At 44.0% G+C, this 27,718-nt stretch overlaps 1 protein-coding gene across 1 annotated transcript in view; it reads left to right on the top strand.

The window, feature by feature from the left end:
- The first annotated feature begins 19,449 nt into the window (after positions 1 to 19,449).
- Positions 19,450 to 27,718, top strand: part of LOC139278141 (natural cytotoxicity triggering receptor 3 ligand 1-like) — a 46,781-nt gene continuing 38,512 nt past the window's right edge. The window contains exon 1 of the mRNA XM_070896797.1: positions 19,450 to 19,555. Coding sequence (XP_070752898.1) covers positions 19,450 to 19,555 — 106 coding nt within the window. The remainder of the gene's footprint in view (positions 19,556 to 27,718) is intronic.

Consider the following 27,718-nt stretch of genomic DNA (forward strand, 5'->3'; position numbering starts at 1 on the left):
GTCAAGTAATTGTATCTTGAACTGAATTAATTCAAATAAATATATACATAAATACATGAATAAAAGCTACAAATCGCAGGCCAGGCTTTTTGTCGGGATGGGAATAAATGGGAGTTGTGGATATTGACAAAGTCCAGATTGCCACATCTGCTGAACTGCTTCCAGAGAGAAGTCACACCTTAGAAGAACGCACAGGCGCAGGAAGGGGAGGGCATCAGTGTTCATCAGCAGGGGAAGGTGCAAAAAGCGGAGATAGAGAAGAATGACACGGAGACTCTGGCCCTGTCCATACGGTGCAATATACTTGCTGCCTGTGATGCAAGCTGCAGGGCGAATGCAAGCCATAGCATCTTGGAGCTGGGGGATATCCAGGGCTGGTGTATAAATAAATAGAACGTTTGTCTTCAAAGGGGATTTGAAAATTATGGGGAATAGGGGCTTCTGCATTACCACTCGTGAGTCCAGACGGGTCCGTTGTCCGTCTGCAGCATTGCAGGATTGGAAAGATAGGGGAAGATGAGCAGCGAGAGATTGAGGCAGAGTTTCAGCGAGTGATTGAGGTGGAAGAGCGATGAGAGATCGTGGTTGAGATTTGGTGAGTGAACGTGGGGGAAGTTCGGCGAATGAGTTGCTTGGAGAGATTGTGCGAACGGGCGCTGAGAGGTCGTGGAGGATGTGGGACAAACGTTGTTGTGGCAGAGGAGAAGCGAGAGAAGATGGCGGAGATGCAGAAACATTGAAACATAGAAAATAGGTGCAGGAGTAGGTCATTCGGAACTTTTAGCCTGTACCACCATTAAAATAAGAACATGGCTGATCATTCACCTCAGTACATCTTTCCTGCTTTCTGTCCATACCCCTTGATACCTTTAGGCAAAATAGAAAGTGATTGTGGTGGAAGAGTGCTGAGAGACTGTGCCAGAGGAGCAGTGAGAGATGGGGGTGGAGTTGCGCCAAAGCTTTTTCAGGCAGAAGAGCGGCGACAGATCATGTCAGAGGTGCATTACGGATCATGGTGGAGGTGCCGCGCATGTCTGTGGCAGAGGAGTGGCGGGAGGTCATGGCAGAGATGCTGCAAATGAGGTTACGGGGCCGAGAAGAGCCGAGGGCCCAGGGGCAGCAAGGGAAAGCCCACACTGTGAAACGTGAGATCATTAGGCTGTACAGGTCTCCTGTCGTCCTGATTAACACTTGACACTGGTAAAGATCTAGCTATCTCAAGCCCATGTGGTGGCTGATTTGCAACAGTCACCACACGTCAAATAAAATCCACAAACAGACATCCTCCACCCCATCAATTGGAGTTCAGGACTGGAATATCAGGTCCTTCATTGCAACATCTGTGAACCCACGTGGAAGCAAGTCAACCTCGCTCGAGGGATTGCCTATAATGATGATGTTGCAAAGAAAAACGGCAATTTATAGCAAATGTAAACATACTAGGGGAGGGAGACGATCTAGTAGTAGTGGTCCATGTAGAGAGCACTGAATTGGTGATGAAAAATGAATAGCTCCTGCTACGACAATATTGGAAGTTAGGATCTAAAGAAAAAAGCAGGACTTCTTGGTAGTCCAACCAGATCTACGTGGTAATTGTTACAAGGATAGTCAGATCATGGAGGTGAATGCGTGGTGTGGGAGGGAGTTGTTCAATTTAGTAGCACATTTGCGCCAGAACTGGGGCAGGAAGGAACTGCAGAACTGGTACCTGAACCGGAGACGGCCCAGTCTCCTAGAAAAAAAGGAAGAATTCGGCTGTCTATAAAACTTTAAAGTAATAAGACAGCGGGAGTGTAATGATGAAGATAACATAGGAGTAATGTTAATATAAAAAACGCGATGAGAGTAAAGGTCAAGGCCAGGTAAGAAACAAAGGTAACATAAAGGATCTGGGAGCAGATCCGGTTAAAGAACAGACGTATAAACACACTGTTAAAACATATGTAAAAAGAGGAACTGCTGGAGACGAATTAATCATTCTGCGCAGTATTGTACTCATCATCCAAAATGAAACGGGGAAATGGAGGCAATAATACGTAGCGAGGATCCAGATGCAGTAGGAATCGTCATCATCACCTTCATCATAACTTAAACATGGCTACATGAACAGAATTGGCAATGGAATATTGCAGGTTATATTGTTTGAAGCTGTCGGGATTTAAAAACAGCCTGATTGTGAAGGAGTCCCCAACATCAAAAACAGCCGGTGTGTCGATCTCTCGGGCTTTCAGAAAAAGATCGCCGCAGCAGAGCCAACTGACCTTTCAAAAGGCGAAGTGAAATGTAATAAAAATATGACGTCACAAAACACCAGGGAATAATTGTTTCTTCCATGTTACTTCAATCACAGGAAAGAGAGATAAATATTACGACATCCGGTTTAACTTTTTCCAATGAATTACTTTCTGATTCTAAATTAATTTAAAATTAATCCATGCATTATTTGATTTGACTTTACTATAATTAATCTTGATTTGGCTGATTCTACCATTGTAGAATCCTTACATAATTGTAGACTTCCTGTCGTACTATTTACCATGACAATTGTTTTTTTTTAATTTGTCGCCTGTGTCTATTTGCATACGCATTTCAGCTGCCACTTTGGAGCCAAGCCAATTATTTCTATTTACACTTCAATTACCTGCTTTTTCTCTTCTTCCGTCCCTGGTCAGTCTCTAATATCAGTTAACCGCCTCTCGTCTCTCCTCTCATGTATACTCTGTCCTCCAAAATCCCTATGCCAACACTTCATTATTTTACCACCTTCCTACTCTAGTGCTTCCGTCTCAGACTTCACTACATTTTGAACAAGACTGCAACCTCACTCTGTGCCTCTCTTGGCATTCTGCGAAGGGCACACCATTGCACTCGTCGTTGTCTCCTCAGAAGCACCAACCGAGACTGTCCAATACAAATCTCTCACCGATGTTATCGCCCATCTTACCCAGCAAGGGCTAACCATGCACAATTCTTCCCGTGCAACTCATCCCTCCAAGCAATGACCATGTGTATTAAAAACATAAAAAGTTGGAAATCTCAGCGGGTCAGGCAGCATCTGTGGAGAAATAAAAAGAGTTAATGTTTCAGGTCGATGAATGTTGGTCAGAAATGGTGAATGATCGAAAAGCACGTTCAAAATGAGCACTTAAATGAGGGGGTTGGGATGTGGGGGAAGAAAAAGCAAAAGGGAACGATTGTGATGGGATGGAACGCAGCAGAGAATAGAGTGAAAAAATGGATGATGGGCCGAATTGAAATGCTAATGGAAGAAGATAGAAATATTTTAGGCCAGTTTGGGTCCGAATGGTGGAATAATGACTAGCTGTCATTAGAGACAAAGAGAAAAAAAGAAAACATTAAACTTGGGAGGGGGATGGAAAGTGAGCCAAAAATGGGCAGGGGTTATCTGAAATTGTTGAATTCGATGTTGAGTCTAGAAGACTGTAAAGTGCCTAAACAAACGATGAGGTGCAATTCCTCGGGGTGGAATTCAGCTGCATTAGAACAGTGTAGGAGGCCGAGGACGGAGATGTCGGAGTGGAAGTGGAGCAGGGAATTAAAGTGATAGGCAACCAGAAAATCCTGGTTAGGCTTATGGACTGAACGGATGTTCTCAGCAAATTTATGATTGGTCTCCGCAGTTTGGGGCCACCACATCGTGAGCAGTGAATACTGCATACAAATCCCTGTTTCACTTGAAAGGAGTATTTGGGGTGCAGGAGAGAGGGAAGCAAGGAGGTAAATGGGCAGGTGTTGCATCTCATGTGTTTGCACAGGACTTTGTCATGGGAAGGGGAGGGATGCAGGGAGTGAATGTGGAATGGACCAGGATTTCGTGGACAAGAATGGTCAATTCAGAATGCTGAGAGGGGAGGGGAGAGAAGGATGTGATTGGTGATGGGATCATTCTGGAGTTGGTGGAAATGGCAGAGGATGATCCATTGCATATGTAGATTGGTGGGGTGAATGGTGAGGTCAAGGCGAACCCTGTCCTGGTTCTGAGAGGGAGGGGAAGGGGTGAAGCAGAGGTGTGGGAAATAGAACACATGTGATCGAGGGCCATGCTAACCACGGCGGAGGGGAATCGTCAGTTGCAGAAAAAGGAAGACATGTCAGATGCAATAATGTGAAACGTGGTATCGATACATCAGATGTGACGGAGACAAAGAAACTGGGAGAAAGGAATGGTATCCTTACAGATTGCGGGGTGGGTGGAAGTGTAGTCCAGGTAACTGTGGTACTCAGTTGTCTTATTGTGGATGCTGGTCGATTGCCTATCCCTGGAAAGGGAGATGGAGAAGTAGAGGAAAGGAAGCGAAGAGTCAGAGATGGACCATCTGAAGATGAGGAAAGGTTGGAAATTGGATGCAAAGTGAGATACATTTTCTAGTTCAGGGTGTCAGCAGGAAACGGCACTGACACATTCATCGGTATACCAGAAAAAGAGGTGAGGGTGTGGTCCCGAGTAGGACTGGTACAAAGAATGTTCCACATATCCCACGAAAAGACAGGCATAGCAAGAATCCATGTGGGTTCCATAGCAGCACCATTAATTTGTAGAGAGTGAGAGAATGGACAAGGGGAGCAAAATAGAGTCGAGTGAGGAATAAATAAGTGTTCTGGGGCAAGAACAGTCTGTAACGATGTGTCTACTAGGGCAGTCATATTTGTGGGTCTTGGGAAGGAAGGAATCTGGCCGTGCGTGGTTGGGGAACTATGAGTTTGGCGGCTATGGAGGGAAGATCTCCAGAGGGGATTAGGTCAGTGACGGTCTGGGGAATGATGGCTTGATGTTCAGTGTTGGGGTCGTGGTCCAGGGGAGGTAGGAGGAGGTGTCAGAGAGTTGGCGATCAGCTTCTGCATGGTCGAGGTCGGATTGCCAAACAAAACAGCACCACCTATGTCAGCAGGTTTAATGACAAAGTTAGGGTTGGATCTGAGCGAGCGGAGTGCTGCAAGTCCAGAGGCAGGTAGTTTGAAGTGAGTAAGGCGAGCAGAACAATTTAGACGGCAGATGTCTAGTTAGCATTTTGCAATGAAAAAATGTAGAGATGGTCAGACACCAGACGGAGGTGTTCAGGTAGATCGAGAAGTCTGAAAACGGGAGAAAGGGATATATATGGGAGGCCAAGATTCCTGGCCGAAAAATTGGGCATGGACGTGAAGGCGGCAGACATTTATTGAGGTGGGGGCATAAGGGGATGAAGCTCAATCCCCTGCTGAGGACAGATTATTCGGGGTCAGAAGGGATATTGAAAACACGGCAGGGAGTGAGATTGGAAGAAGGATTGGAATCAGAGAGAAGTATATGGGAAGAAGGTTCCGGAGGGTCGCTGGTGTCGCAGAGTTGTTGAAGTTTACAATCCTTCACACCTAAAAGGAAGGGGAAAAGGTTTTGGTTATAGCGCCGGATGAGGTGAAGAATGAAATGAAATGGCAGACCAGGTTAGCTAAGAGATTGAGTGAGTCAGTGCTGCTGAAGAGATAGATCGAGAGCGCGCATGTGGCAGTGCATAGCTTTGAGTGTAGATCACAGAACGTTGACTATCTCAGAGATATCTGTAATGCTGCGTGGATCCAGAACATGAAGCGTAGAATTTCACTTGGAATCTACGTGGAATAAATCAGAGGCAGAGACAGTTACTGAGGAAAGAGATGTGTTTGTGAAAGTGAGTCTTGGCAAATGCTTAATCAAACATGAGGAGGGACACAGAAAGCAAAGTAGATGAACAAGGCATAAGAGACAAACGGAAAATCCGGCTGCGGGAAGAGCAGAACTTCTTGAGGGTGGGCATTCCTTGAAGAGAACTTGCAGTGAAATAAACACAAATACAAAATTTAAAATACTGCAGGTGCTGGAACCTGAAATAATAAACAGAAATGCTTGTAAATCTCAGCGGGTAAGCCAGCATCTGTTGAGAGAAAAATAGAGTTAAAGTTTCAGGTCGATGACCCTACCTCACAATTGGCAAATATTGGAAAAGAAGATCCTTAAGGAGCACTGAAAGGGGGAAAGGCAGAAAGAACAAAAGGGAAGGTCTGTGATCATGCAGTGTATGCTTGCAGTGGATCAGCCATCACGTCTCCTCTGAAAATCTTTGTGCACAATGTCCATTCCCTTGTCAACAATGCCTTTGCTGTCCATGACCTTATCATGGATGACTGCATCGATGTCATAGCACTAATGGAAACATGGTTGAGGGAACATTACATAGCACCCCGAAGCCTCCCCTCCCGGCTACACGCTCCACCATTTGCTGCACCTAGATCGCAGTGGTGATTGCGTAGCTCTCATTAACAAATCATAACTTGGTCTGAGCCTGTAATCCTTTGGCACTTTCTCATCTGTTGAAAATTTTGCCTATTCCACCCCTCTCAACTCTCATTCAAAACTATCGTTCTCTACGGCCCACCGAAGTATGAAAACAATTTTATCGTGGATATATCCTCACTACTTTCCTACCTCAGCCTTTGCATCGAGCGACTTTTTATCCTCGGTGACTTCAACCCCATCACAATTCATCATGCTCTTCCTCCTCTGAGTTGAATACCTTCCTGTCGTCCATTAATTTCTCCCATTATGTACATTCTTCAACCCATATTTATGGCCATCCCCTTGAACTTGCAATCTCTCGTGGCCTTGCTTTTGAAAGATAAAACCATCTCTGACCATTTCCTTGGATCGCTCTCGACCCTTATCCCCCTTCCGCTATCCAAACCTACATCCTTCTGCATCTGCCGTGGAAAATACCCGCTGCACATTCTCTTACAACTGCACTTATCAACTCAAAACTGTCCAAACTTTGTCCCTATTTGAAATGTAATGTCTGCAGCCAATTATGTGCTCAACTGACCCTCTCCACAACATTTGATGCCCTACAACCTATTGAAATGTTTAATCTCTCCCACAGTGGCCAGTCCCTCTGGTACAACCCTCATGTTTGTTCCCTCAATTCAAAGGGGCACAGACGTGAATGGATGTGGCAGCCATCTGGTTTAGCCATTCACTGCAAGATCTGTCTCGAACACATAAACATTATCGGGTCCTACTCTTGTCTGCAGAAACTGCTCCCTATTCAGAATCATTCTGGAAAACAAAAATAAACCCATCTCCTTAAAACCGTGTCCCCTGCTTCCACCAAACTTACCTCCAACAAAAAGTGTGAGAAGCGGGTGGACAAATTTGTCTCAAAGATTGAGACCATCTGATCAGCTGCCTCTGCGAGTTCTCTTCCTTCCCTTAGCCCACAGAGCCATACTTGCTCTGAGGCTCCCAGCTGCCCTTGCCCTAAACTTACATATTTCTCTAGTTTCTCTTTGATTTCCCATCTTGATCTCTCCAAGCTCATCGTGCCCATGAGATCCACTTCCTGCTCCCTTCAACATATTCTGACTAAATTGCTGACCACCCAATTTCCTTTTTTGGCTCCCATGTTAGCCGACATTGTTAACGGTTGTCTCTCCCCTGGTATATTCCCATCTCCTTCAAATCTGCTGTCATTATCCCTCTCCTCAAACACCAACCCTTCACTTGACTTTGCTTGCTCGCTCCCGGCCCATTTTGAAGCTCTCTTTCCTGTCCAAGTACTTGAACCTGTTGTCGACTCGCAAATCCGTGACCATATTTCCCTGAATTCAATGTTTGAATCCCTTCAATTTGGTTTTCACCCCTGCCACTTTAACGGAACGGTTCTCATCAAAGTCACAAATAACATCCTTTGTGAATATGACAAAAGTCACCTATCCCTCCTTGTCCTTCTCAACCTGTCTGCAGCCTTGGACACAGTTGACCACTCCTTCCTCCGCCAAACCCTCTCAGCATTATCCAGCTAGGTGGGACCGCACTCGCCTGGTTCCATTCTTATCTATCCAATCTTAGGCAGAAAATTTTCTGCAATGGCTTCTCTTCCCACTTCCGCATCGTTCCCTCTGGTGCGCTCGAAGGATTTATCTCTGTCCTCCTACTATTGCTCATCTTTATTCTGCCTCTTAGCCATATCATCCGAAAAGACGGAGTCAGTTTCCACATGTATGCTGATGACACCCAGCTCCACATCGCCCCACTTCTCTCGACCCCTGCTTCGTATCTAATTTTTCAGTCTGATTTTTCAACATCCACTATTGGATGGGCAGAAATTTCTCCAATCAAATATTGGGAAAACCGAAGCCATTATCTTTGGTCCCCGCCACAAACTGTGTTCCTTAACCACTGACACCATCCCTCTCCCAAGCATGAATCTTAGGGTGAAGAAGACTATTCGCAACCTAGGTGTCATATTTGACCCCTGAAATGAGTTTCCGGCAACATATCCACGGCATGACTAAAACTCCCATTCTCCACTGTAAAAATGCCCGCATCCGCCCCTCCCTCAGCTCTTCTGCTGATGAAACCCTCATTTTTATCTTTGTTACAACTAGACATGACTATTCCAAATCACTGTCGGCTGGCCTCCCACTTTGTACACTACTTAAACTTGAGGTCATCCAAAACTCAGCAGCCCATGTCCTAACTCGCACAAAGCAACGGCCAGCTATCACCTCTGTGCTTTCTGACCTACATTTGCTTCCAGTTGAACAACGCCTCGATTTCATCCTTATTTGCAAATCAATCCATGGCCTTGCCCCTCCCTATCTCTGCAATCCTTATCAGACTCACAATCTCACAAGATGTCTGCACTCCTCAAATTCTGTGCTGTTGAACATCCCTCATTAAAACGGCTCAACCATCGGTGGCCATGTCTTCAGCTGTTTGTGCCCTAAGCTCTGTAACTGCCTTCATAAATATCTCTGCCTCTGTACCTCTCTTTCTTCCTTTAAGTCGCTTCTTAAAATTTACCTCTTTTACCAAGCTTTTGTTCTTCTGCCATATTTCTTCTTTTGTGGCTCGGTGTCAAATGTATCTGTTTTGTCTTAAGCCACTGCTGATTAGCGAATGGGATGTTTTACTATGTTAAAGGCGCTATATAAAAAAAGTAGTTTGTGTTGTTGCTATTGTTATGAAATAATCAGAAAGGATAAGTGGTTGTACTAATCTGAGGTAACAGAATGGCAGTCTTAAAAATTGACGCAACTACATTCAGGAACAGAATCCACATGGATTAAAGTAACAGATAACAGGAGATTGATCAAGCTAAATGAGCTATAACACAGACAGCTTAATGGTGGAAAGGGTTTGCAGGGAGAACTATACAATTAAATATTTGAAATGACAAAATGACATGAAATAATAAACTCCGGTGGTTTTAACAAAGCCCTACTAACTACTTAGAAGTGGTTTTGAAAAGCGTGAATGGACTAGAGTATTTTTTTTAAAGTGGACTGGATATCACGATCAGCACGATGGCATAATCTAATTCCCGAACTTGTGATCTGTCAACTTAAGAATGCACAGTGGCTTCGTTCCTGATTGAAATCAACGTGCTGTCTAAAAGGTGGACTAATTTTCCATCTACTCTGAAGAAATTACACTTTCAATGTTTAAGTATTTTGCAAGCAGGCACACAAAGTTGTTGCAGAGTGTAAGGGGGCTGGATTATTTTTTTTTAAATTGGGAAGCGAAGTTCTAACGAACAAAACAACATCGATTGCATATTGTATATCGATAGGCTATATATCCTGCAATGATATGGTTTAAAATCAGCAAGTTCCAGTTTAAACATTTTGGAGGTTTCTAGTTTTGTTTTGATTACATCATGAGGTTTATTTTTTATCTTTGTTGGTTCCAAACGTGTGTCACTAGTTGTAGTTACTGTGGAAATTGAGCTAAATATTTTGCAGCATATATGCTACGGAGGACAGTGAATATCTCTACTTCTACATTAACATAACCACATCACAGAATGATCTCGAGTCACAGCATGGACATTTGTCCTATTTCTGTTCAAGAGTGAACCATGATGATTAATGCAGTTCGAGATGAAGTTGCTTTTTCAGTGAGTGTACAAATCTTTGTTTCAGAAGGCGTTACAGTATGACACTCCAGTAAATGTCAGGCCGCCACAGTGCTGAGATAGGCACTAGCAATGATTATTCCAGCCACTTTGTTCAGTGCTGTAGATCAAATGAATGCTATAGTACTTGTTCAGTTCTGCAAACAAAGTCAATTGATAGCTGCATCTAAGCACAGACACGCAGCATTAAATCTGGCGAGACATGGGAGAATAGCTTTTCGAGCAGGATGCAGGAGTTAAACGAACCACTGCACCACATTATCCCAGGTTCGCAAACCAGAGTGCTGCACTATCGGGCACACCACAGTGTTTTAAAGGAAGTCTGCACAGTGATGATGACTGAAGCTAGTTGTGGTTTCTTTGCGATGTTGGTGATGTACTCCTTACATTTGCTAACAACTATAAATTCAGGCCCATTGTGTGCAGGACACATTTCTTTAACTGTGTGTAAAAAGCCAACCGAGAGTGGGAGCAGTTCTTTCTCCAGTAACATGAATTGCACCTGAACTGATGAGATAAATAATGATAAATTCAAATCAAGGCAATTGCGATCATAACATATTGACCTGAAATTTAACATCATTTGGCCTATAAAAGTGAACATAACTTCAAGATGTAGCACATTCACAGGCTAAAGTGGAACTCCAGAAGTGGCAGGCTGTCATTCCCTGTTTCTTCACAGGCTGAGCTTTGCTCCGCCTGCAATACAGAGCCAGCAGTCTGTTAAATCACAGAAAGTGATGAAGATGCTGGCTCTTCCGCAGTAATTAAATAACCAACTCTATTAGATTAGGTGTAACTGGGGTGTTAACAGCGTGTTGCTTTGGATACTGTAGCATAGTATTTACGTTACTAGACCTAATCTAATAATCTACAGACCTGGATTGATTATCCAGAGAACTGAATTCATAATCCCCCCACAGTAGCTGGTGAATTTGAATTCAATTAGTTAAATCAATCTGGAATAGAAAAAGCCAGTTTCGTTAGTGGTGGCCGTGAAACCACCACATTTCTTAATAACCTATCTTGTTCATTAATGCCCTGTATGTATGGAAATCCTTACCTGGTCTGGATTACATTTAAATCCAGACCCACAGTAATGTGGTTTATCTTTGGTGCCCTCTGAAAAGACTTAGCAGGCTATTCAGATGTACTGCTACAGCAAAGTTACTGTGGGGATACCTTTGCAACATGGATTTCAGCTTTTCAAAATGGCTGCTCACCACCACCTTCTTAAGGACAATTAAGGATGGACAATAAATACGTGTCTTGCTGGCAACACTGACACTGCATCATTTGTCTTCCCAAAGAAAGTGCGTATTGTTTGAACGTGACACTAAAGGAGGAAAGGGAAGTAAGGACAGGATAGCCATATATAGGTAAGATATATTTAAAGCATACACATTACTACAGTTGCCAAGTAACTTGGGCCAGATTTAAGTCATGCTACGTTGATGAAGGACGTCAATATAGAAGTAGCAGAGACATTGGTCACAATCTTTCAAACATCATTAGAAAGCTGGTAATGTGATAACATTATTCAAGAAAGGGAAGAGGGCTAACCAGGAAACTACTGGTCAGTCAACTTTCAAGCTACCTTATCAACAGATTGGTGAGTCTGTAGATGTTTGTTTACCTCCCCTGCATGATTCAGATGTCTTGTCTAGTGACCAGCCTACCAAATATAATTTTGCTTCATTATTCAGTAAAGGCAATTCACAGACAACTCTAAGCGAAACCAACCAATAACCTATTCTTAACATCACTTTCTAACTTTACCTAGACTGTACATTCATACCAGCTAGATATATTTGGTCAATCGTGCCCAGATTATTCATATTAGTCTTGGGTGTACCCGCACATCTTTCCCTAACCTATTGAGTTTGGGTTCCATAATTAGTTGACGGTTGACCGATTTAGTGGTGTCATTTTTCTGTTTCTATTTTTTGCCCTCAGTCTTGTCACCTCATCAAATTTATACATCTTAATCATGCATGAGACATGGAGGATTCATACTGTCCAATAAACTAAAAATAAATTCCCCAGACACATGACTTAAAAGTTCCCAGGTTGGTCCAAAGTAATATTTATACTTTTGTTTAATTTATTGAAACTCTTCTTAGCCCTTACTTTGAAAACCTGCACACTATTGTTCATGAGTCCTTTTAAGCATTACAATTTTGTTCAATTCCGAACAGCAATCCAGTCTGCAAGATGAAAGATGTTAGTTAAATGCATATAAATCTCCCTCGTGCAACACCAGCAACAGGTTCAGCCGTAACTGATATTATTGAACCAACAATACTTTTCAATGTTCAGATTAATATCCAAACAAATAAAGTTGCACACCAATGGGCAGGAACCGCCATACTGGGCTTTCTATATCTTAATTAACCATTGAACTAAATGTTACCTTTTCGATTGCATGAACAGAAACTCATATCAATATATCTTACCAATTTTTTTTCAAAAATAATGTCCGGTTACGGAGGTTCTACAATAGAAACAAGAGGAAACTTCAAATTTCTCGCAAATGACGCATTCTAACACGGAAGATGAGAAATGAACCTAAATGTTTCAACACCGATGATTTGAGAGACAAAGTCTTAGTCCACTTTGTCACCATTTAGTTGCACATGGGGAAGATAATCTGATGACTGCAGAATTCTTCTTAATTTTTCAACACCACTAGATTTCCTCTTTGCAACAACACCTTTGCAACTTAGGATGCTTAATAATTTTGTGAAGTTACCTTCATTTAAAATCAATATTTTCATTATTCTGTGACATCAACGTTGATTTGCCCCAGAATGCATGGTCAAATATTAACAGAAACAGTGAGTCTATTGTAGTTCTTCTTGCGATAAATGAATAGATTAATTGTAAAGAGAGGCAAAACACATCTCGCTACCTGTTAATTATTCTGCAGCGGATCAGAAGGGATAGCTGCAGAATCACGCAGGTTACCCGTAAGCTTAAATAAGCTTTGCCGAAATGGAACATTTCAACATCCTTTTATCTAGGTTTAAGTTTAAATGTGTTTTACAATTAAAATAAGATTTTGACCTTGTCCAATGGAGCACATGCTCTACTAATAAATATTATATAGTGAGTATAAATGCATATCAAACTATACTGCCTGGTGTGTTTAATCTAACAAGGGCCAGAATAGTATAGGTTGTTTCTATTCCTCCGAAATCAGGTAATATATTGCGTCTAAAAAGTTACTACTGATCAAAAAGAGGAGAGCGTAACAGGAGAAAGAATAGGCCTGAAAAAGCAAGGGGTTGGGGAAACATTTGATGGAAAGATGAAATGTAGTTATTGGTGAAGAGGAGAAAGATTTCAATATTATCAGAATTTCTCGCACAGTGATTAAATAGGTCCATAATGCTCATATAGATTATAACTGTTTTATATGTAAACTTGTATATACACTGTACAGTCACCAGAGGGCTCATCACCTGGAGTCCCAAGAGATCCCATCATGCCTTGGGAGCAAAGCTATTTAAGGAGCACTCACAGGTTGGAGAGGCAATCTGGAGACCTGCAATAACAGTCTAAGATCACAATTTACTTTCAGCTCACAGTATTGACTCTTACTTCATACATAACAACTGGCGACGAGATACTGATAGTGAACCCAAAGATGCAGAGAACCGTGAGTTTCCTGCAGAAATTCTCGGTGGGAGATGATTGGGAAACATTTGTGGAGCGACTCGACCAATACTTCATAGCCAACAAGCTGGATGGAGAAGAGAACACTGCCCAATGAAGGGCGATTCTCCACACTGTCTGCGGGGCACCAACGTATGGCCTCATGAAAAATCAGCTTGCTCCAGCGAAACCTAGGTTAAATCATACGATGATTTGTGCACACTGGTCCGGGAACATTTCAATCTGAAGGAAAGTGTTCTGATGGCGAGATACCAGTTCTACACCTATAAAAGTTCTGAAGGCCAGGAAGTGGCGAGTTATGTCGATGAGCTAAGAAGTCTTGCAGGACATTGCAAATTTGAAAGAAATTTGCAGCACATGGTCTGAGACTGTTTCGTACTTGGCATTGGCCATGAAACTATGCATCCTAAACTTTTGACTTCGCAAATCCCAACCTTGAATAAGGCCATAGCGAGAGCCCAGGCCTTCATTGCCACCAGTGACAATATTAAACAAATCTCTCAGCACACAAGTGCTGTTACAATTACTGTGAAGAAAGTGATGTTGTTTTCAAATCGCAACATACAAGGCAGTTTACACATGCCTGCAGCTGCACGTCCACAGATATCTCGGAGTCCACCATCAAGGATGATGAATGCAATAACACCTTTTTGGCGCTGCAATTCATGCTGCTTCAAAGGGTACGTTTGCAAGGGCATAGTAACAAAGTGACACCTCTAATGTATGTGCAGGCGAGCTGAAAATTCTGTTAATCCTGCAAAGCACGACGTTGCAGATGGGGACAGATCCATGGTGGAGCACGCCGAACCAGATCCTCAGACCGAGGAGGCAGAGGTACATGAGGTGCATACATTTACCACAACGTTTACCCCGATAATGCTGAACGTTGAACTAAATGGACTCGTGGTTTCAATGGAGTTCGATACGGGCGCAAGCCAGTCCATCATGAGCAAAAAGACTTTCGAAAAACTGTGGTGCAGCAAGTCCTCAAGGCTAGTCTTAACTCCGATTTGCCTGAAACTAAGAACTTGTACAAAGGAACTGATTCTCGTAATCGGCAGTGCTATTGTAAAGATCCCATATGAAGCACCGGTGCACAAGCTGCCACTCTGGATGGTACTGGGCGATGGTCCCACACTCCCTTGCAGGAGCTGGCTGGGAAAAATATGCTGGAACTGGGGAAGACGTCCGAGCACTATCGCCCGCTGACAACACTTCATGTGCCCTGGTCTTAAACAAGTTACCTTCGCTGTTCGAACCAGGCATCTGGAAATTGCAAGGCGCAAAAGTGTATATCCACCTAATTCTGGGTGAACAACCCATTCATCACAAGGCGAGAGCAATATTGTACATAATGAGAGAAAGGGTAAAGATCGAAATGGAATGGCTGGAAAGAGAAGCCATCATTTCACCGATCGAATTCAATGAGTGTGCCAGTCCAATTGTCCCAGTCCTCAAGGGGGATAGTGCCATCAGAATCTGTGATGATTACAAAGTAACTATCAATCGTTTCTCCCTGCAGGACCAATAGACACTACCAAAGTCGGCCAAAATCTTTGCAACGCTGGCTGTAGGAAAGACGTTCACGAAGCTGGATTTGACTGCAGCCAACATGAAAAAGGATTTGGAGGAATCATGGAAGGGCCTCAGCTGCATCAAGACGCACAAAGTTCTCTTCATTTATAACAGACGCCTGTTTGGAACTCGATCAGTGGTGGCGATATTCCAGGGAAACATGGAAAACTTAGTGAAGTCGGTCCCGCGCACTGTGGTCTTCCAGGACGACATCTTGGTTAAAGATTGGGACACAGTCGACCATCTGCAGAACCTGGAGGAGGTTCATAGTCGACTCAATCGCGTGGGGCTCAGGTTAAAATGCTCAAAGTGCATTTTCCTGGTGCCTGAAGTGGATTTCCTGGGGAGGAGGATCACGGCGGACGGCGCAGGCCCAACAATTCGAAGACTGAGGCAATTAAGAATGTACCAAGGCCACCGAATGTGATGGAACTGCGGTAGATTCTAGGACTCCTGAACTACTTTTGTAACTTCTTAACGGGTCTCTGCATACAGTTAGAACCACTGCATGCCTTAGTCGGTAAAGAGGATGAATGGGTATGGGGCAAACGCCAAGAAAATGTCTTTGTAAAAGCTAGAAAATTGTTATGCTCAAACAAATTGCTTGTGTTGTATGATCCATGTAAGCGTCTGGTATTAGCATGTGATATGGCGTCGGTTGTGTATTGCAACAAGCTACTGATTTTGGGAAATTGCAAACGGTTGCTTATGCATCCAGGAGTCTTTCTAAGGCTGAGAGAACCTGCAGCTTATTTGAAAAAGAAACGTTAGCGTGTCTATGGGGTAAAGAAAATGCATCAATATCTGTTTGGGCTAAAAATCGAATTGGAAACTGATCATAAGCCACTTATATCCCAGTTCTCCGAGAGAAAAAACCGATAAATACTAATGTATCGGCCCGCATCCAGAGATGGGCGCTCACGTTGTCCACACACAACTATGCCACCTGCCACAGGTCAGGCACAGAAAACTGCGCTAAAGCTCTCAGTAGGCTGCCATTGCCCACCATGATTTAGTCATGGTTATGGAAGAACTTGAGAGTGAGCAATCACCTGACACAGCCCAGCAGATTAAAACCAGGACGTGCCAGAACACCCTATTGCCCCTGGTCAAAAACATTGTGTTTCACAGGAGCTGGTCCAGTGGCCCAGTGGAAATGCAGGAAGAGATAAAGCAGTTCCAGCGGCGCAAAGATGAAATGTCCATACAGGCAGACTGCCTTCCGTGAGTTAATCGGATAGTGGTTCCCAAGAAGGGCAGAGACACCTTCATCAGTGAGCTCCACAGAACCCAACCAGGCATCGTAATGATGAAAGCGATAGCCAGGTCCCACGTGTGATAGCCCGGTGTCGATGTGTACTTAGAGTCCTGCGTGCACAGATGTAACACATGCTAGCAGCAAACCAAATTACCCAGGAACGCACCACTAAGCTTATGGTTTTGGCCCTCCAAACCATGGTCTAGGATCCATGTCGACTATGCAGGCCCATTCTTGTGTAAACTGTTCCTTCTGGTTGTGGATGCATACTCCAATTAGATTGAATGTGAAATAATGTCAGCAATCACGTCCGCTGCCACCACTAAAAGCCTGCGGGTCATGTTTGCCACGCAAGGCCTGCACAATGACCTGGTGAGCGAAAACGGGCCATGTTTTACCAGTGCTGAATTCAAGGAATTAATGACCCGTAATGGGATCAAACATGTTACATCTGCCCCGTTTAAACCAGCATCCAATGGTCAGGCAGAGAGGGCAGTGCAAACCATCAAGCAGGGCTTGAAGAGGGTAATGGAAGGCTCCTTGCAGACTGCCTATCCGGAGTCCTGCTTCGCGACTGCACGAGGCCCCATTCACTCACTGGTATCCCACCTGTTAAGCTGCTGATGAAAAGAGTACTTAAGACAATGCTCTCGTTAGTTCATCCCGATCTACAGGAACAGGTAGAGTGCAGGCGGTTCCAACAATGTCAATACCATGCTAGCGCAAATGTGTCATGTGAGATTTAAATCAACGGTCCTGTATATGTATTCAATTATGGACAAGGTCCCAAGTGGCTTCCTAACACTGTTGTGGCCAAAGAGAGGAGTAGGATGTTTAGGGTCAAACTTTCAAATGGACTCATTCACCGGAAACACTTGGACCAAATCAAACTCAGATTCACGGATTATCCTCTGCAACCCATTTTCGACCCTAGCTTCTTTGACCCACCAACACACAAACCAATGGCAACCGATATAGCGGTTGAACATGAAGCAGAACCCATCATCCACAACAGCCCAGCAGGACTCACCACACCAGGAAGCCCAGCATGGCCAGCTGCACAGCAGCTCAGCGAAGGTCCCACAGATGATTTACCAATAACAGAATTTGTCCCAAGATGATCCACCTGGGCAAGAAGGGACCCAGACCGACTCATCCTGTAAATAGTTATACTGTTGACTTTGTGGGGCAGTGTTGTTATATATGTAAACTTGTATATACTCTGTACAGCCACCAGAAGGCTCATCCCCTGGAATCCAAAGGGATACCATAATCCCTTGGGAGCACATGTATTTAAGGAGGCCTCACAGGTTGTAGAGGCACTCAGGAGACCTGCAATAAAAGACTAAGGTCACACTTTACTTTGAGCTCACAGTATTTAGTCTGACTCTTTCTTCATACATAACAATAACAGTGCCTAAAACTTGTTCAATGCTGAATGCTCATCGGATATTGCGACACAGTTGTAGGTATCGATAATATAATTTGACATTTGAGAGCTGATTGTGAAAACATGTTTTGTATCTCCTCCTATAACAAATACATGCGACACAAAAAATGTAACGTTTCATTTTGAATATCACTCCATGTGTTTTTCTATCTCTTAATCAATCTATCTGTCTGTCTGTCTGTCTGTCTATCTATCTCTCTATTTATCTATCTATCTATCTCTAAATCTATCTATTTTTCTCAATCTTTTTTTCTATCTGTCTATCTGACTGTCTGTCTGTCTGCCTGTCTATCTATCTAAACATCTATTTCTAATTTATATTTCTTTCTAATTATCTTCTGAACCTTATTATTCTCAAACCGCTTGATCATTCCCCTAATAAAGGGATAACTGTTAAAATATTAGTTCTGACCTAGCAGGCAACAGGCTGTTAATGCACATTTGCTTAGAATCGGATACTGGGTTTGAGGTTTCTATTCCTTTGCACATAAATTATATTTTGAACTAAATTGGCAGTGGTGTTGAACGGATTTTCTTCTTAATTTTTGTTAAAAAATCTAACAAAAATGCTCTCCCTTTTTTTAATAATAAGTTGTGACCAGACCAAATCAAAATTGATCTACTGACTTCGCCTAGCTGCATCCTCAAATATTTTACAAATATATTTGCCTGCTCGGAATTTCTAGCAAAATTATAGATGTATTCATCAGAGGGCATGTACAAGTTAGTAGATATGAAAAGCGGATATGTTGATGAATATATGTTTAATACTGCTTTTACGGATCGACCAATGTGATAGCTATCAACGAGCTCGATTAGTCAATAAAACACTCCTTTCCAAACATCAAAAGGCTACAGTAACTGCAAATCTGAAAACAAAACAGTAAATTTAGGAAACGCTCGACAGGTGAGTCTGCATGTGCGGAGATGGGAAGATCATAGTCCTGAAAAGTTAATCACACTTTCCTCTCTCCACAGATGCTGCCTAATACATTACTTTTTTTAAAAAAAGAATCTTCGAATTTTAAGAAAACATAAAGTATTTCCATGCAAAATTACTGTTTCAACAAGCTTATATCGACAGTTTCAAATATGTTTCAAGCCATTAAATATTGTGTCCTTCATCGTTCTGCTTTCTTTATCAACATTGTGGTACCAATAATCCGGAGAAGAATTATATACAACAGGGTATAATTCTTAATGCTGTGCATGGACCGAGAGACCTAGGGGTGTATGTCCACTAATCGTTGATGGTGGTAAGACAGATTGAGAAAGCAGTTTGAAAAGGCATAGTGGATCCTGGTCTTCGTGAATAGAAGTATGGAGTAAACATCCATAGAAATTATGATGAACTTCTATAGAGCACTGGTTCACCTCAACTTGAGTATTGTGTCCAATTTTGGGCAGAACTCTTTGGGAACAATGTGAATGCCTCAGAGTAGCTGCAGAAAATATTTACAAGAATGTTTCCAGGGATGAGGGTCTTCAGTTGCGTGGATAGACTGGAGATGCTGGGTTTGTTCTCCGTAGAGCTGACAATGTTGCTAGAAGATTTGATGGAGTGTTTCAAGACCACGATGGGTCTGGATAAAGTAGATAGCGATAATCTCTTACCACTGTTGGAAGCGAAGAGAACCAGAGGATGTAGATTTAAGGCGATTTGCAAAATAATCAAATGCGTCAGAAGGAAAAAACTATTTTTCATGCAGTGAGTAGTTATGATCTACAATGAACTGCCTGAACGGATGGTGGTGGCAGTTTTAATCACTGCTTTCAAAAAGGAATTTGATAAGTAACTGAAAGGGAAAAAAATGCATTGGTACGGGGAAATGGCAGAGAAATGGCACTGGCTCTGCTGCTCGAACAGAGAGCCGGCACAGGCTCGATGGGCTGTAGTCCTTCATCCATTTTGCAACTATTCTATGATTCTAACACGAAACGATAGATTAAATTGGTGGGACACTGTAAACGTTTTCGAGAGAAAGGTTAATACCTGTTCATTTCCTAATCATTTACTTCATGACAATATCACACAGATCTTAAGGGGAAGTCATGTTTGACAAATTTTCTGGAATTCTTTGTGGATGTAATGAACAGGCTGGGGAACAAGTGAATGTGTTGTATTTGGACATCCAGAAAGCATTTGACAAGGTGCCACATAAAAAAGAACTGCACAAGATTGATGGTATTATATTAGTATGGATAGATGTCTGGCTAACTAACAGAAAACAGAAAATCGGGATAAATTCTCGGTTTGGAAATGAATAGCTAGTGGGGTGCCACGTGAATCAATGATGGGACCCCAGCTATTTACAATTTATATTAGCGAATTGGAAGAAGGGACCGAGTGTAACGCAGCCAAGTTTTCTGAAAATACAAAGATGGGAGGAAAAACAATAGAAGCATAGAAAATAGTTGCAGGAGTAGGCCATTCAGGCCTTCGAGCCTGATCCACCATGCAATAAGGTCATGGATGATCATTGACCTCAGTATCCCTTTCCTGCTTTCTCTCCATTCCACTCGATCCCTTTAGCTGCCAGGGCCATATCTAACTCCCTCTTGAATATATCTAACGAACTGGCATCAAAAACTGCGGTAGAGAATTCCACAGGTTCACAACTCTCTGAGTGAAGAAGTTTTTCCTATTCTCGGTCCTAACTGGGTCAGCACTTTTCCGTAGACTCTGATCCCTAGTTCTGGACTTCCCCAACATCGGGAACATTCTTCCTGCATCTAACCTGTCCAGTCCCGTCAGAATTTTATATGTTTCTATGCGATCCCCTCTCTTTCTTCTAAACGCCAGTGAATACAGGCCTAGTCGATGCAGTCTCTCCTCATATGACTGTCTTGCAATCCCGGGAATCAGTCTGGTGAACATTCGCAACTCTCCCTCAATAGCAAGAACGTCCTTCCTCAGATTAGGAGACCAAAATTGAACATAATATTCCAGGTGAGGCCGCATCAAGGTGCTGTACACCTGCAGTACGACGTCCCTTACCTTATACTCAAATCCCCTAGCTATCAAGGCCAACATACCAATTGCCTTATTCAACACCTGCTGCACCTGCATGCCAACCTTCAAAGACTGATGTACCATGACACCCAGGTCTCGTTACACCTCCCGTTTTCCTAATCTGCCGCAATTTAGATAATATTCTGCCTTCATGTTTTTGACCCCAAAGTGGATAACCTCATATCTATCCACATTGTGTTGCATCTGCCATTTGTTTTCCCACTTACCTAACCTGTACAAGTCACCCTGCATCCTCTTAGCTTCCTCCTCACAGCTCACCCCGCCACCCAGCTTAGTGTCATCTGCAAACGTGGATATATTACACTCAATTCCTTCATTTAAATCATTGATGTATATTGTAAATGGCTCGGATCCCTGAGCCCTGCGGCACATCAGTAGTCACTGCCTGCCATTCTGAAAAGAATCCGTTTATCCCAACTCTCTGCTTCCTGTCTGCCAACCAGTTCTCTATCCACGACAATACATTACCCCCAAAACCATGTTCTTTAATTTTGCACAAAAATCACTTTTATGGGACCTTGTCAAAAGCCTTTTGAAAGTCCACATACACCACATCCACTGGTTCTCCCTTGTCCACTCGACCAGTTATATCCTCACTAAATCCAGAAGATTTGTCAAGTTGATTTCCCTTTCATAAATCCATGCTGACTTGCACCGATCCTGACAATGCTTCGCTAATGCGCTGCTCTTTCATCTTTAATAATTGATTCCAACATTTTCGCCACTACCGATGTCAAGCTAGCCGGTCTATAATTCCCGTTTTCTCTCTCCCTCCTTTTTTAAAAAGTGGTGTTACATTAGCTACACTCCAGTCGAGAGGAACTAATCCAGAATCGATAGACTTTTTGTCATGTATCTCACATTATTATATATAACTGTATCCTAACATGTTATACATGACTGTAATAAGATATGACCTGTAACCACCAGCATACCTTACCACCTGGGGTGCACTTGCAAGAGACAGGTAGATAAGGACAGGTCTCAGGCAAGTGCAGCATTCCAGAGCTGTGAAATAAAGGTGCAGGTCCAGAGTGACCTTGATTTCACTACATGCCTCGTGTGAATCTGTACTGAGGGGACAGGCCTTTACAGCGGCAACGGGTTACGGGATTACAGCATCCAGCAAATGGCGAACAACGGATCAGATGAAAAGTACAATGCGGGAGACAATTGGGAGGACTTTATAGAAAGGCTCCAGCAAATCTTTGTAACCAAAGACTGGTTCGGCGACGATAAGGCAGACAAGAGAAGAGCCCATCTCGTGACCAGCTGTGGCTCGAAAACATACGCTTTAATTAAGGATCTGTTGGCACCCGAGAAACCAGCAAGCAAGTTGTTTGAAGAATTGAGCACACTGGTAAGAGACCATCTGAAGCCAGCGGCCAGCCTACACATGGCCAAACACAGGTTCTACAACTACAGACGCTGTGTGGACCAGAGCATACCCGACTTCATGGTGGAACTTCGGAGGTTGGCTCGTTTATGTGAGTTCTCCAATGAACTGAGGAAAGAAATGCTGAGAGACTTTTTAATTGAAGGAATAGGCCACGCAGGCATATTCCGAAAGCTCATAGAGACCAAGAACCTGACCTTAGAGGCAGCAGCACTGGTTGCACAGTCATTCTTGGTAGGGGAAGAAGAAACGAGGTTGATTTACAATGCAGGTACGGCAACTAACGAAATATGGGAAGAAGTTCACAGCACTAAACAAGGTGCTAGCCCCACACACAGACAAAACCGAGAGAAAAGGATCTCGACAGCAGGCAGAAGCCATCAAGCTGCTACCCCCACACACAGACTAAACCGGGAGAACAGGATCTCGACAGCAGGCAGAAGCCATCAAGGGCCACAGGAACGGCCTTTCACACCTCATCAACCCACAATGCGAGCAATCAACTACAAACTGAGAGAAGTTCAAGAGAGATCAGCCAGACGCAGCTCATTCTTTGGGAAATCTTTGAACAATGGAACAGGTCTGTGCTGGAGGTGTGGGGGTGGGTACACGTCAAGGGAATGTCGATTTTAGCAGGCTGTTTGCAGAAATTGTAAATATACAGGGCATTTAGCCCGCATGTGCAAAAAAACGGCAGCTCGGCCGTATACGAATCAGATGGGGCGGAAAGCGGACCAGAAGATGATGGGGACAGTACCCGGGACACCGGTGTAAAGCGGGTCAACACGATCAATGGCCACTGCTCCTACAACAGGATGCCTCCTACAATGATGAGGGTCCTACTCAATGGAATATCTGTCAACATGGAGCTAGATACGGGAGCGAGTCAATCTCTCATGGGCGTTCAACAATTTGAACAACTGTGGTCGCATAAAAGAGACAGACCAAAACTCACAAGAGTCGACACCACACTAAGGACCGATACCAAAGAAATCGTACCAGTCCTCGGCAGCGCCATGCTCTCTGTCACACACAAAGGGACAGTGAACCGACTTCCCCTGTCGATTGTCCCCGGAGACCCCCCAGCACTGCTGGGGAGAAGCTGGCTAGCAAAACTAAACTGGAAATGTGATTGATGTCCATGCCATGTATTTAGAGGAACGGACCTACTGCTCAAAAGTTATAAAGCGATTTGAACATCTATTTCAGCCAGGTATGGGCACTTTCAAAGGGCCAAAGTCAAAATCTACATCACACAGGATGCTAGGCCGGTCCATCACAAGGCCAGAGCTGTACACTATGTGATGAGGGAAAAGATTGAACACGAACTAGACAGGCATCTGCGTGAAGGCACTTTATCACCTGTGGAATTTAGCGACTGGGCAAGTCCCATCGTCCCAGTCATGAAGCCTGATGGATCCGTATGAATCTGTGGGGACTACAAATCTACCATAAACAGAGTCTCCCTACAGGACCAGTACCCGCTGCCCAGAGCGGAGGAATTGTTTGCCACATTGGCTGGAGGTAAACTTTTCTCAAAATTAGACCTCATATCTGCGTATATGACGCAAGAATTGACCGAGGAATCCAAGCTACTCACCACCCTCAACACACATTGAGGCCTTTTCATGTACAATCGATGTCCATTCGGCATCAGGTCGGCAGCTGCCATATTCCAGCGCAACATGGAGAGTCTGCTCAAGTCCATCCCGGGGATGGTTGTATTTGAATACTTATCACAGGCAGGGACACTGACTCCCATCTCAGTAATTTGGAGGAGGTACTAAAGCGGTTGGATCGGGTAGGCCGATGAGTCAAGAAATCCAAGTGCCTGTTTCTCGCACCCGAGGTTGAATTTTTGGGCAGAAGGATTGCCGCTGATGGAATCCGCCCAACAGAGTCAAAAACAGAAGCAATTCGCCTGGCACCCAGGCCCCGGAATGTCTCAGAACTGTGCGCCTTTCTTGGGCTACTCAATTACTTTGGGAACTTTATGCAGAACTTAAGCACGCTGCTGGAGCCTCTCCACGTGCTACTCAGGAAAGGGTGCGATTGGTTTTGGGGGGATTCCCAGGAACGCGCCTTCAATAAGGCACACAACCTTCTGTGTTCCAACAGTGTTTTGACTTTCTTTGACCCAGATAAAAAAACTAGTTTTCACATGCGATGCGTCAGCGTATGGGGTTGGGTGCATTTTGCAACATGTCAATAGTGCTGGCAAATTACAACCCATAGCTTATGCCTCCAGGTCACTTTCGCGGGCAGAGCGCAGGTACGGAATGGTGGAGAAGGAGGCGCTCGCGTGCGTGTACAGTGTCAACAAGATGCACCAATACCTTTTCAGGGCCAAGTTCGCGTTAGAAACCGACCACAAGCCCCTCACGTCCCTCCTATCTGAGAGCAAGGCAATTATCGCCAATGCCTTGGCGCGAATTCAACGGTGGGAACTCATGCTGGCGCCCTACGACAACACAATAAGGAACAGACCAGGCACAGACAACTGTGCCGACGCACTCAGCAGGCTACCCCTTGCGACCACGGAAGGGTTTGACGAACAGGACTGTGAGATAGTCATGGCAATCAATGCCTTTGAGTCCACAGGTTCGCAATATGACGGCTCACCAAATAAGAGCCTGGACGGCCAGCGACCTCACATTATCCTTAGTAAAAAGATGTGTCCTAACCGGTAACTGGGCAGAGGCTCGCGATGCCTGCCCCAAGGAATTAAAACCCTTTCACAGGCGTATGCATGAGCTATCACTACAAGTAGACTGCCTGATGTGGGGCAGCCAAGTAGTCATGCCTCTGCGAGGCAGAGAGGCATTTGTCCGGGAGCTCCACCGCTCTCATGAAGGCAATAGCCAGATCCCACGTCTGGTGGCCTGGTATTGATGCGGACTTGGAGCTCTGCGTCCGAAGGTGCACCATTTGTGCCCAACTCAGCAATGACCCCAGGGAGGCTCCACTGAGCCCCTGGCCCTGGCCTACCAAACCGTGGTCGCAGGTGCACTAGACTATGCGGGCCCATTCATGGGCAAAATTTTCCTCGTAGTTGTAGATGCATTTTCAAAGTGGAACAATTGCACCATTTTAAACTCGAGCACAACCTCCACAACCGTGGAGAGCCTCGCAACCATGTTTGCAATGCACGGAATCCCAGACACATTGGTCAGTAACAATGGTCCGTGCTTCACCAGCGCAGAATTCTAAGATTTTATAATTGACCACGGCATAAATCACATCAAGACGGCATCGTTCAAGCCGGCTTCCAACGGCCAGGTGGAGAGAGCAGTGCAAATCATTAAACAAGTCATGCTTAAAATCCAAGGTCCCACGCTGCAGGACGCCTTTCACGACTGCTGCTGGCATACAGATCTCATCCGCACTCATTGACTGGGATCCCCCCACGCAATTGTTGATGAAAAGGACTTTAAACACAAGGCTCTCATCAATCCTCCCAGACGTGCACGAAATCATATAGGCAAAGCACCATAAGCTGACTGAGTACCATGAGAGAAATTCGAGGGGGAGATGGAATGAGATAGGGGACAAAGTGTTTGTACTAAACTAAGGCAGGGAGTCCAAAATGGCTTGCAGGGACAGGAACAGGCAAGGAAGGAAACAGGCTACTGGTAGTACAAATGGACAATGGCAAAACCTGCCGGAGGCATGTAGACCAAGTCAAAAGCATATTTACCAACAACACTGCGGAACCAGAGGCAGGCTACAATGTGGAACTTGCACCACACCTGATGGACAGACAGAGGGAACAACCTGAGGAAAGGGCAATCCCAACAGACAGCCCAGGCAAGTCAACAGCAATCACACCAATCGAAACAGACAGCCCAGGCGAGATACCAGCAACCACACCAAAAGAAAAACAGACACCAAGGCAAACAACTGATCCACAACTCAGACGCTCCACGTGAGAGCGTAGACCACCTGAGAGACTGAACCTATAACGACAATAAGACCTTAGGGGAGGATGATGTCATATATCTTACATTATTATATATAACTGTATCCTAACATGCTAAACATGACTGTAATAAGATATGACCTGTAACCACCAGCATACCTTACAACCAGGGCTGCACTTGCAGGAGACAGGTATATAAGGATAGGTTTCAGGCAAGTGCAGCATTCCAGAGCTATGAAATAAAGGTGCAGGTCCAGGGTGACCTTGACTCCACTACATGCCTCGTGTGAATCTGTACTGAGGGGACAGGACTTAACACGTTTGGAAAATGTTCACCAATGCATCAACTATTTCTAGGGCCACTTGGAATGCAGACTATCAGGCCTTGGGGAATTATCGGCCTTCAATCCCATCAATTTCCCTAACACCAATTCATAAGTAATAAGGATTTCTGTCAGCACTTCCTTCTCGCTATATCCTCTGTCCCCTAGTATTTCTGGAAGCTTATTCATGTGAGGATCACACACAAAAATTTGCAAAAGGACATATACAGGCTAAGTAAGTGGGCAGAAATTTGGCAGATGGAGTATAATGCTGGAAGATGTGAGGTCATGCACTTTGGCAGAAAATAACCATTTAACAATGTATTACTTAAATGAAGAAAGATTGCAATGTGCTGCAATGCAGCGGTATGTATGGGCACTTGTGCATGAAACACAAGAGGATAATATGCAGGTAGAGAAAGTGATCAGGAAGGCTAATGGAATCTTAGCCTTTATTGCAAAGGGGATGGAATATAAAAGCAGGAAATTATTTCTATAGTTATACAGGGTATTGATGAGTTCACACCTGGAATACTGCGTGCAGTTTTGGTTTCCATAGTTAGGAATGGATATACTTGCTTTGGAGACAGTTCAGAGAAGGTTCACTAGGTTGCTTGAAGAAATGAGGGAATTGACTTATGAGGAAAGGTTGACTAGGTTGGGCCTCTACTCATTGGAATTCAGAAGAATTAGAGCTGATCTTATCGAGACGTACAAGATTATGAGCAGGCTTGACAAGGAGGATGCAGAATCGATGTTTCCACTGATAGGGGAGATTAGAACTAGAGGGCGTTATCTTAGAATTAGGGGCTGCCCATTTAAAACAGAGATGAGGAGACATTACTTCCTTCTGGTGCTTATGGATCTGTGGAATTCGCTGCCTCAGAGAGCTCTGGAAGCTGGGACATTGAATAAATTTAAGCCAGAAATAGACAGTTTCTTAAACGATTAGGGAATAAGGGTTATGGGGAGCGGGAAGGGAAGTGGATCTGAGTCCATGATCCTATCAGCAATGATCGTATTAAATGGTGGAGCAGGCTCCACGGGCCGTATGGCCTACTCCTGCTTCTATTTCTTATGTCCTTATGTTCTGATGTCTTGTGTTCACAATGCGAGAAAAACGCGATAAAATTAA

This window comes from Pristiophorus japonicus, chromosome 13 (genome assembly GCF_044704955.1).
Source record: "Pristiophorus japonicus isolate sPriJap1 chromosome 13, sPriJap1.hap1, whole genome shotgun sequence".
In the NCBI taxonomy this organism is placed as follows: domain Eukaryota; kingdom Metazoa; phylum Chordata; class Chondrichthyes; family Pristiophoridae; genus Pristiophorus; species Pristiophorus japonicus.